The 12,203-nt window shown below is 45.9% G+C and overlaps 1 protein-coding gene across 1 annotated transcript; it reads right to left on the bottom strand.

Annotated features, from left to right (window-relative positions):
* Positions 1-6,361: 6,361 nt before the first annotated feature.
* On the bottom strand, positions 6,362-11,997 carry LOC118755077. The gene is made up of 2 exons (XM_036489929.1): positions 9,395-11,997; positions 6,362-9,236 (listed from the first exon to the last, which is right to left on the bottom strand). The coding sequence occupies exons 1-2, from the start codon at positions 11,995-11,997 to the stop codon at positions 6,362-6,364; spliced, it is 5,478 nt and encodes a 1,825-aa protein (XP_036345822.1).
* Positions 11,998-12,203: the final 206 nt, after the last annotated feature.

Here is a 12,203-nt window from a genome sequence, read left to right as displayed (position 1 = left end):
AAGTTGACTTGGTCGTCTAGTGGATATAACAAAAGCCGCAAATATCCGGCTCGAAGGACCATGATTAACTCAGAGAAAGGGGAGACCAGTATGTTTGCATGTATGTATTTATATAAAAAAAATATTTATTTGTTCAAAAACTGTGGCCAATGATAAAGTTTGTTTACCACCTCCGCATGGTTGTAAGCCATGCAGAGTCCGCAAACTGCTCCGGAAGGAGTGTCCGGAGGATGCATCAGACTACGCCGAGCATACTTTGAAGTGCCATCTAATCAAAACTTAAGAAAGTTCAATTACATGGCAGTTGAGAAGTGCATGTGCAAAAATTTCATAACTTGCATAAAGGAAATTTTTGCACATGCAGCAGTACATAGCATGTATTTAGGCGCCTGGTGTTAGCAGACGCGCCTAAACAGCTTTTTTGTATTAAGCTGAATTCGGGATAATGCATCAGCATTAGTGTTCATCTTTCCTTCCTTATATATGATCTGAAAATCATAGTCCATTAAATCTACTCTTATCTACTCATCTTGGACGAAGGATTATTGTGTTTGAATAAGCTTATCAGTGGTCTATGATTTGTGTATACGGTGAACTTTGTGCCGTACAGATAAGGCTTAAAATGGTTTATACCCCAAGGAATTGCCAATAACTCTTTCTATTACTGGTTTGTTCAATTCATATTTATTTAGGCACTTGCTTGCATATGCAATAGGTTTTTCTTTTCCAACATCACCTTGTGATAGATAGATAGATAGATGAGTAGGGTATTGTGCCCCGAGCTAATAACATCACTGAATCCAGACCCAGAGACTCCAAAAATTTTAGAATGGTTCCCGGGGCAGGGAGTGTATGTGCTTTTCACTTGGCCATATATGTCCTAGGCACCTCTCCCTTCTTCGTGAAACGGCCTCATACTCCAGGAGAAGGTGCACTGATGTCTCTTTGGGCGGAGGCACAGAAGCGACATAAGTCGCTTGACCAGATCCCCAGATTAAACAAGTGGCCTCTGAGCCTACATTGACCCGTCAAAATACCTGTTACAATTCATAGCCTCACCTTGGGGAGGTTTATAAGTAGCCTGTATCGCTTTGGATTGTACCCCACCTAATAGGCTCTTGGCTTGACGAAGTCCCGAGATGCTGCGCCAATGCTGTTCCCTCAGTTTGTTGTTTTCCTTTCCGAGAGCCTCCTTTATCATGCTGGGACCCACCGCAAAGAAGGGCTCCGGTCCTATCGGCGTCTAGGCAGCCGCCAGCCTGGCCAGCTGATCGGCCACTTCGTTACCCTCGACACCCATATGACCTGGTACACATATTAGTTGTATGGTGTTGTGCACAGCAAGGGCGTTCAAGTTCTCGATGCACTCCAAGACCAAAGAGGATATGACCTCGAAGGATGTCAGAGCCATAAGTGCCGCCTGATTATCGCTTAGTATAAGTATCCTGTTCCTTCGATAATTTCTGCGAAGGTTAATCTCTGCGCATAGACTGATTGCATAGACTTCTGGGACTGGGAAAGTCCTCAAGGGGACTGAAAGTTTCAGCCTAGGACCGTATACTCCTGCTCCAATACCATCAGGGGTTTTAGAGCCATCCGTGTATCACCGTAGAGTGCTCGCCTGGACATGTCCCTCCAATATAGGCGTGCTCCAAGTCACGTTTCTGTATAAATTTACTTTGAAGTTTCTTTCAAAGACCACTTCTCTGTGCATATCATCCCTGGGGAACAGCACTAATGGCAGCGGGGAGCCTATCTTGTCCCTGTTCCTGGATGATAGCACTTTATCTTTTCCAAAACCCTCTCGCAAAGTTTAAGAGCGTTCATTTCGTCATCTGTTCAATCATAATATGTAGTGGCTCCAGTTCAAGGACTACCTCCAGCGCTGCCGTCGGACATGTGCGCATAGCTCCCATGATGCAAACACAGGCCAGACGTTGAATCTTGGTAAGAGACTGTCTTGTCGTTGCCAGAGGAGTCCTGGATACCCAAGCCACCGCTCCATAAGTTACTGTTGGCCGTACAATCATGGTGTACATCCATCTTAGGATCCTTGGGGTGCACCCCCAGGTCTTCCCTGCTACACGTTTGCACACCATCAGCGCTCTCGTAGCCTTGGAACAACATGAGTCCTCCACAGAAGTTTTGAGTCCAGGATAACACCCGGATACTTAACCTCTGTGACGACATTGACCGCGACCCCATCCAATGCTAGGTTCCTCAGCCCCTTTAGAGCTCTTTTCCTGGTAAATGGGATAATGGCTGTCTTAGAGGGGTTAATATTAAGGCCAACCTCAACACAACACCTAAAACCTCTTTGAATTATGTCGTAGAGGGTACTCGCGAACTTCCCCCTAGCAATAATCACTATGTCATCCACGTACCTTTGGCAGCGGACGCCATTGTCAGTGAGTTTCTGCAGGATTTCGTCCACAACTAAACTCCACAGGAGAGGAGATGCACGCCTCCCTGCGGGCAACCTTTTGTTGTTCGAAGTTGTACTCCGCTGCCACAGACTTCAGTTTAAGCAATCCCGGTATGTAGCAGCCTGGCTATCCATTTGCGTATGGTTGGCTGCACATTTCGTTTCTCAAGTCCCCGACCGACGCCCACATGAGATATGTTGTCGAAATCCCCCTCTATATCAAGGAAGGCGCAAAGCACTGTTTCTCCACACTCCAGGGCACTCTGTATATCCGTGGTCAGCACATACAGAGCAGTACCTCTTTCAGAGTGTTAGACCTGATTTCATGGTCGATAACCTTCTCCAGTGCGTTTACCATAAAGTAGGTGAGACTTATCGGCCTGAATGATCTAGTTAGGGAGCAATCCCTGTTACCTATTTTCGGTATAAAGTTAACCCGCTCCCTTTGCCACACCTCGAGAATGTGGGCCAGCGCGAGACTTTCCCTCATTATGTCGACAAGGTGTGGAAGTGGGAGCTCCTCACCCTGCTTTAACAGCACTGGACTGATGCCATCCACCCCGGGGCTTTCTATCGTTCAAAATAATACAAGGGCCATCGTACTGATCGTTGGTTTAATAGGCATTTATCCAGCTTCCAGTCTGATGGGGATGGCCTGACAGCGTGGAACACCGCATCCCAGGTTGGCGGAATGGCATCAGGAAAGTGGGCAGATAGCAGGGCAAGTGCTCTTTCCTTCTCGTTGCCTGAATAAGTGCGGTCTGGTAGTCTAATGGCTAGCCTGGTTCCTGTGCTGTCTTTCGCCAAGGCTTTGTGCAATCTAGCAGCCGCAGGGGTAGATGAGATGGTCTAACAGAAGGACCTGAAGCTGCTAGGCTTCGCTTTTATAATCGCCTTACTGTATGTTGTTAGACTGGCTGAATACTCGTCCCAGTTCCCCGTGCGCTTGGCTCGATTGAAGAGTCTGTGCACCTCCTTCCTGAGTGCTGAGAGCTCTCGTGACCACCAAGTAGGCTGAGACCCCCCCCTTCGGCTTAGACACGGGACAGCTAGAGTTAAAGGTATCCAGTATGGTGCCATTCAGCTCATTTATTTTGTATTCTACCTCCATACAGTCGACCTCTCCATATTTGACCCTCAAGCTAGGCAGGTTAGCCCTGAGTAGCTCATTGTACTTAGCCCAGTCGGTTTTCCTGGTGTTCCTCTTTATACAATCTGTCATGACCTCAGCTCCCAGTACAAATCGGATAATCCTGTGATCAGACAGGGAGGTCTCTGGTGAGACCCGCCACTGGCTGATCAGAGGGCTGGATAATCCGTTGCTGAGAGTGATATCAAGTACTTCATCTCCAACCCTAGTAACAAATTTTGGACTATGACCGACATTGTGTATACAAAGGTCTTCACTCATAATGTATTCTAAAAGGCACTCACCCCTACGGTTTGTGTCCATGCTGCCCCACTCCACGTTGTGGGCGTTCGCATCACAGCCTAGGATGATCGGAATACTTTTCTTTTGACAGAATTCCACCAGCTGCTGTACCTCTAGGGGTGGCACGGTGACGTTGTCCCCCGCGAAATAGGCTGCAGCAGAGACGACCTCCGTGCTTCTGCCGTGTATTGACAGCGTCGTCTGAACTGCTACAAAATCCTGTGTAAAAAACTCTGTAATGCAGAAATAATCAATGTCTTTCTTCAACACTACACACGCTCTGGGCCTCTCACTAGAGGGGTCCAAATTACCTTATACTATGTCTCCATTGAGAGATTTATCCATTAAGATTTAAGAAATCCAGTTGCTAAATCACAGCCGTCTCCATTACCACAACGAGATATATTTGACGTTCAGATTTTTAAATATTTGACGTTTGCTTATGTATGATTTTATAAATACAGTTGCGGACATTGATATACAGACAGATAAAAGGAAGGTACCAAACGGAATTTTATTATATGAATTCTGAATATTATTGGCTTCTTATTCGTGGTAAATATGTATGTATAATATATAGTTTGAAAAGTGTAAAGAATGGTACCATATTCCGAATCATTTTCCCGAATTTAAGAAAAATTATCAAAACGGTAAAAAACATTTGCGGAAAGAAATTTTTTTTTAGAACTCTCTTATTCATAGGAGGGAACCGAAAATCCAATCGTGGGCCTTTGGCATATCATGAATACGAACTGAGTTCTAGAGGATGTTCGGTGCAATGTTATCGAAGCAGAACCATTACCGAAATTTATAAATTTTTTGTCGCAGCGCGTAAATGACTTATAGAAAGCGGAGAAGACTCTGCATGATATTACTATAAAACATTTCTTCCAAATTTTTAGTTTTTAAAATAATATTTTCTTAATTTATTACAACCAAAGTTATGTAAATATGTACTACTAATTTTCCTCCCAAACTAACAAAAATATAAAAATCTCGAAAAATACGAAAATTCATGTTTTATGATAGGCGAGATTTCAATGTCCTCAACTGTATATTGAAAACACAAATGTCGTTTGATTTATGGCATGTGAATTTGTGGTTGCCACATCCAACAAATTGTACTTATTGATCAATATTATTGAAGATTTGACGAAGATTTAACTTAAATCTACTGCCGTTCGAGATTTAATATTATATGGTAAACCTCAAAAGATTTAACGTCAAATCTCGTCAGAGGGCTAAATCTTCATTAAATCTCAAAATGGAGACATAGTATTATTGCAGTTATTATTGAGGCCCTAACCTGGCCTCTGTAGGTCCACGGCTCTTGGACTAGTATGATGCCCAGGTCCTCTGTGGCAAACCTGCTCGCGATGACCGCCGAGGTAGCCACAGCGTGATGCTGGTTGACCTGGGCTACTGCCAATTGCGGTGTACTCATCTAGATTCGAGAGCTGCGAATCGCCCTCGCTACGCCTGTCGAGCTCAAGCCAGCTGCTAGCAGTTCCTGGGTGGTAGGCACATAAGCGGCCTGGCTGGTGGCCCGACCCGGAGGCGCTAGCAGCAACTGGTGGCTTAATCTGGGCTGGTGCCTTGTTTGATTTAACTTTTTTTCGAGAAATTCGTCTTTAAATTGGCATTTTTGTTTACAATTACTCTAAAATTTCAAACTGTGTTTACGAATATGGATTCAAAAACCCAACAACAAAATACACACAGCTTGCTGTTTTTTTGCTCTGGTGCTATCACCTGTCCAATGTGCTGTGGTGTGTGGCAATCTCCAAATTTTATGAAGAGAGAAGAACTCGTGAGGCGAAATTAGGCAAAAAAAAATATTCCTGATTTTATGAAGGATTGTATATTCAACATAAGAAACTCTAAATATGAAGGCTTCCAGGAGAATGTTGTAAAAGTAGAGAAGTTCTTCAAGATCGCAGTGAAGTTGATCCCTTCAAAGGCATGCCTTGCAGTTCAGCTCCCTTCGGGTGCTATGCACTGCATTGCGCCTGGTCGTAATCTGAGTCTGGAGATAATCCATTGAGAACAACTTCTACTTCAAAAGTAGTCGGATATTTTCATAATGTTTCCCGGCCTAGGAATGTTTGTAACAAATTTTGCGGAGATGTTTCAACTGAATATTTAATATGTATGTATGTACATATGTTCTGCTCTCACAAAAGTTTGAAAAATATATGCCAAATAAAGACTGTCGCGACTACGACTTAGACAAAACGAAAGGGTTTGCGTTGAACAAAGCGATAACACTTGATGTGTGATATGTACGTTTATTCGCAGTTTTGCACCCTTCCTTCGCTTGTTAAATTCAATATTAAAAAGGCTGTTTTAGATAGCGCTTTGACAAATGTCAAAGGGAGAGAGAGAGTAATAAGGCGAAAACTTATAAGAAGAAGAATGGGTGCGCAACGTTGGTTCACAACCCAGAGTTGTACTAAAGTGTATAAGTGTATCTTAGGGCTAAATATAAGAAATTGAACGAAAGTTTAAACAGCGGTTGCCAACATCCCCTCCCCCGTGGAGCGATCAGCTTCACCACTCTCCAAATCCAGGACTGCTAGTTTAGACACCGCCCGTTGCAGAAGCCCGCCGACCGTACGCACATCCGCACGCCGAGTCACACCATCCACGCCAGTGTGTACGCGCTCTACAATACCTCGTCGCCAGTTATTTCTTGGCACATTCGGATCACAAATAAAAACCGCACAACCTTCTCTAAGGGGCAACGTTGGTTGGCACCATTTGACTCTTCGGGTCAGCGTTGGTAGATACTCCAGCACCCATCTCTTCCAGAATGCATCCCTTAGGCTACGCGCTATGCGCCACTGCTTGCGCAAACCAAATATCCTTTCATCCGGGGCATTTACCGTAGGCGTGTTCGGAGCATTACCCACGCCAATCAGGAAATTGTTCGGTGTTAACGGCTCTTCTTCGTCCGGAGAGATGGGTAAGTGCGTCAATGGGCGTGAATTAACTATATTTTCTGCTTCTATAAGGAAGCTTTGCAAGACATGCTCACGCGGTGCTACTTCTTTCAATGAATGTCGAAGAACCCTTTTAACGCACTGTACCATCCTTTCCCAAACACCCCCTTCATACGGATTGGCGGGGCAGTTAAAAATCCATTCAACTCCTTTGGTGGACAATTCGTTTTGCACACGTTCGGTATCAAAAACCTCAGAACAACGTTTCGCTTCTTCGTTGGCTCCTATAAAGTTTTTTCCGTTGTCGGATCTTAAGCGTGCGGGAACCCCTCTCCTGTTCATGAAATTGCGCATGGCTATTATGCACGAGTCCGTCGATAAGTCGTGGGCGATTTCCAGGTGGATTGCGCGCACGGTGAGGCACGTAAACAGCGCGACCCAACGCTTTTCCTTACGCCGACCGACAGTAATTGAAATAGGCCCGAAATAGTCGAGCCCCGTATAGGTAAACGGCCGTACGTAGGGCTCAAGGCGAACTTCAGGGAGAGGACCCATCATGGGTGCGTGAGGTTCTGCCTTGCTGATACGACAGAGGTAACATTCGGCTATTACGCTTCGTAAGAGCTGTCTTATTCTGGGAATCCAGTATTTTCGACGAATATTGCTTAAAGTCGCCTCGTGATTCTGGTGCTTCTTCTGGCAATGATGGTAACGAACGACCAATCGCGTGAAGATGTGTCCGTATGGAAGTATAATTGGCCTTCTGGCGTTATACGGCAAGACGGTGGCTGCATCTATGCGGCCTCGCACGCGAAGTAACCCGTCGTTATCCAAGTATGGCGAAAGTTGTTTTAATGCGCTCTCCTTTGGTACACCTTGACCAAGTTCGATGCAGTCAAGTTCTGAAGCGAAAGCTTCTGATTGAACGCGCAGGCATAACAGGTGCTCGGCAGCATCAATATCTTCTGCAGTGAGTCCATAGTCATGATATTTTAGCTCCCTTTTACGACAGCGTTTAATGAAGCGAAGCAACCACGCCATTGCTCTCTTTAAGCGTATTAAACTTGAAAAACGATCGTAATCGATTAAGACGTTATTGGTGGCAATTAAAGCGAATTTTGGGCGGAGTTCTTCATCCGATTCTACAATGGCTCTGGCATTGTTTTCTTCAGTAGGCCAGGTATCCTCATCGTATCTCAAAAAATTCGGTCCCTGTAGCCAGCGAGATGTTTGAGAAAAATCGACGCTTCCGTGGCTTCTTGTCGCATCGTCAGCTACATTATCTTTGGTTGGCACCCATCTCCATTCGCGAACTTTACTCCCGCTCAGAATCTCAGCTACGCGATGCGCCACATACGGCCTATAGCGTCGATGTTCGCTGCCAATCCATTTCAGAACTGTTCTGGAGTCGCTCCATAATAAGCATCGTTGAGGACGCATTTGGTGATTGTCCAATATCAACTTTCGAAGACGTATGCCTAGCACGGCCGCTTGCAATTCGAGGCGTGGAATGGTAACAGCTTTGAGCGGTGCGCATTTTGTCTTCGCACACACTATCGTAACTTCTACTTCGCCGTTCGGGCTTCTTGATCTCCAGTAGGCGACCGCAGCAAAGGCCTCTTCGCTAGCGTCAACAAACACATGTAGCTCTAAGTCTTGGGGCACACCTTGAGAGAAGTATAATCGCGGCACGCGAAAGTCAGCTACCTTGCGCATCTGCTGTCGCCACTGTTCCCATAATATATTCACGTCGGTAGGTATGGACTCATCCCAGCGGACTTCACGACGCCAGACTTCACGCATAAGAGATTTGGCCGCGACGGTAAAATGGCTTAACAACCCCAGGGGATCAAACGTCGACATAATAATACTAAGGAGCTCTCTTTTTGTAGGGCTCCTCTCGCCTGCGATTACTGCCTGCTCAATACGGTGGAACTTCAGGTTGAATTTAAAGTGATCATTTTCCGACTCCCAATATAACCCAAGCACCTTATCTGTACTCTCACCTGCAGCGATTTGTTTCGTTGCCGTACTGCCATTCAATTCTTTAACTACTTCGTTTGAGTTCGATATGAATCCGCGTAATTCGAACCCACCATCGCCGTGGATATCTCGAACTTGTCTTGAGATATCTATGGCTTCTTGCACCGTATCAAAGCTATCAACAAAATCATCAATATAATGGTTATCTAAGATAGCCTCGATTGCGCGAGGATGACTTTCGTAGTGCTCCCTGGCGTTCAATCTCATAACGTATTGCGCCGAGGAGGGCGAGCACGCGGCACCAAAGATCATCACTCTCATTTCATACTCCTCAGGCGGCTTATTGCTCTCGCCATCACGCCAAAGAAAACGCTGTGCACACCTATCAGATGGCTGTATAGTTACTTGGTGGAACATCTCTCTAATATCTGCACAGACTGCAACTGCACGTGTCCTGAAATTAAATAAAATCGATGGCAATGATATGTAGAGCGTGGCCCTTTCAGTAATTTAGAGTTCAGAGACACCCCTTCAAATTGAAAAGCTGCATCGAAAACAAAACGTATTTTTTTTGGTTTATTTGCGTTGATAACACCGAAGTGCGGAAGGTACCACTTCCTAAGTGAACTCATACTCGCTTCCTCACGTGAAAGTTTTCGAGCGTAGCCTTTATTCAAGTACTCTTCGATGACACCTTTGTACGCTGTTGCAAACGTTGAATCACGTTTCATCTTTTTCTCGATGCCCTCAAGTCTGTGTAGAGCTGCAGCGTAATTATCGGGCAGTTGTACATCGTCGTCTTTCCACAAAAGACCCGTTTGAAAACGACCTCCCACTCGCTTAGTGGTACCTTCAAGCAACTGATTAGCTCTAATATCGCCTTGGCTTTGAACAGGCGGTGAAGGTCTGACCCCGAGACTCTCGAGATTGAAATAGTCCGTCACAAGTTGATGTATGTCTTCTTCTTCTGCTAGGGTGCGTACAAGCAAGCAAGAGCAAGTGGCTGACGGCGCTCGTTTGGTTGGCCCGAAAACGACCCACCCTAGTTCAGTGTTGCAGGCATACGGACCTTGATCGCTAACCATTTGAATGTCAGTCGGCAACCCTAGGTGTGCATGGTCAATTCCAATCAAAATCTGAGGTACAGCATCGTAATATGGCTGGAGGGGAATAGAGGAAATCGATTTGTTACCACGCTTTAGATCATCACAACCTAAACTCTGCATGGGCAAATCGAGGTTGGCTACGGCATATACGTTACGCAGAAGATGGCGCTTGTTTTTACCAGCCCCGCTGATTTCAATGTTGAAGACCTCAGACGACTCTTGGGCTGCTCTCCCTCCAAACCATTGTATATCTAAGCGGCGTTGACGACCGCGTACTCCTAACTGCTTGGCAAGTTCGCTGTCTAACATTGTAATTGAGGAACCTTCGTCAAGCAGGGCGTACGTTTCGACGCGCTTCTTATCACCATACAATGTTACAGGGAGCACGCGAAAGAGTAGCTTAGGTTTAGTGTTGTCAACGGTAGCGCAGCTCAACACACTTTCTCGTACTTCACTTCGTTCCTCCTTCCGGCCATTAGAGGTCGGAGTCGTAGCAGCGGTTTCGTGCAACAGGTCATGATGTCTGCGTTGGCAGCCCTCTTGTGAGCAGGACCTTTTACGGCGACAGTTGCGCGTGATATGGCCGAGGTTCAGGCACGAAAAACAAGCGCGATGTTTTTTCACTAAATCCCATCCATCAGGAACTGCAGCATTTAGGAAACGGCGGCAATCTGGCAGTTTATGCTGCCCTTGGCATAGTGGGCACTTAAAGGGACCCGTACTTGCAAAACCTGAACCCTGTTGTTTTTCGGCTGTGTGTAGCACCACGCGACGCTTTTGCTCTTTATTGTCGACGTCTTGTACTGTACATATTAAGTTAGCAAGTTCACTTACCCAAGCGCTAAAGTGTATGATCGTCGGATATGGCTGTATCGAGGCGGCGATTCTGGCCCACTCCAGTTTTTTACTCATTGGGAGCTTGGATATCAACTCGTCCAGCAGCGTAGGATTAGCAATGTGTTGTTGTCCATTCACTGATTGCAAGAATGTTGCTAAGTTTTTCACCTTAGTAGCAAAGGGCACCAACTTGGACAATGCATTCTCTGGAATATTAGGCAAATCCCTTGCTTGACGTAACTGGCTCTGAATTAATTGCTTGGGGCGCCCGAACCGAAAGCGAAGCTGCTCTAGGACGGCGCCGACGTTATCGGGGTGAATTAAAAGGGATTTAATCACTTCGCGCGCTTCTCCTTTAACAGCTTTCTGCAACCTTTGATTGTTTTCCAGATTTGTATAGTTGTACACTGAAGTCGACTGTATGTAAGCTGTATAAAAGATTGGCCAGTCTTCTGGCTCCCCGTGGAACTCGGGTAAATCTTGCAACTTTCGCGGCACTGTTGCAGAGTTGGTTAGGAATGAAAGGTTATTTGACTCGTTTACTGGCATAGGCGTACGCATAAAATTAGTGAAATTGTTAAAGGCTGGGGGCGAAATTGTCGACGACGGTATATACGGCACGCTAGAATGGCTTGGTATAGCGGGCACTTGACCCTTTATTGCATATGTTGGCGCGAAGGCGATGCTTGCAGTTGACGTCGGCAGCGAAGAAAAAACGTAACCGTTCTCAGTTACTTGCTGCGCTGGCGGCATGGCAGCGCTGCTCGCGAGAGTTGACGTTGCGGTGTACGCATAACTGTTTATAGTAGATGGGGTGATGTTATTCGTTATTCCGCTAGCCGGCAAATTTTGTAAAAGTGAGGTGCCTGGTAAATTTGTGAGGTTATGTACTGCAGCACCTGTAGCAGGCGCGAAAGATTGCGCCACGTTGGGTATTGTTGTTGTGGTGGCGTTAATAGGGGCAGAATTGGCTTGATGCACCGAGTTGCGCAGTGCAGTCTCTAACCTCTGACAAAGGCGGTTTTGTTCACCTAACCTTACCTGTGATTCTTCCAGCTGTCTTTGAAGCGTAGCGATTTGCATCTGCATTTCCAGCGTTGAACTTACTGATTCTGATGAATTGGCGGTGGTTGTGGTGTTGGTACTGGCGGTGGCGGCGGCGGCGGCGGCAGTATATACGATGGCGTCGGTCGAGGCGGGATTGGCTTGTACTTCGCCTGACTCAGCTTTGTTGAGCCGGGGGCTTCGGCGCTTCTCAATATTATCGTCCATTGTCGTGAACTTATTAGACAAAAGTGCCAATAAAGATGTCGCGACTACGACTTAGGCAAAACGAAAGGGTTTGCGTTGAACAAAGCGATAACACTTGATGTGTGATATGTACGTTTATTCGCAGTTTTGCACCCTTCCTTCGCTTGTTAAATTCAATATTAAAAAGGCTGTTTTAGATAGCGCTTTGACAAATGTCAAAGGGAGAG

This window comes from Rhagoletis pomonella, unplaced genomic scaffold (assembly GCF_013731165.1).
Source record: "Rhagoletis pomonella isolate Grant_MI unplaced genomic scaffold, Rhpom_1.0 Rhpom_scaffold_05263, whole genome shotgun sequence".
Lineage (NCBI taxonomy): Eukaryota > Metazoa > Arthropoda > Insecta > Diptera > Tephritidae > Rhagoletis > Rhagoletis pomonella.
This window is presented reverse-complemented; position numbering and strand designations above follow the sequence as displayed.

Bases quoted from the DNA above. Each gene is read 5' to 3' on its own strand.
- LOC118755077 (XM_036489929.1), bottom strand. From the start codon at position 11,997: ATGGACGATAATATTGAGAAGCGCCGAAGCCCCCGGCTCAACAAAGCT. The intron at 9,237-9,394 runs GTACCTTCCGCA...ATTTAATTTCAG, and splicing joins ATGAGTTCACTTAGGAAGTG to GACACGTGCAGTTGCAGTCT.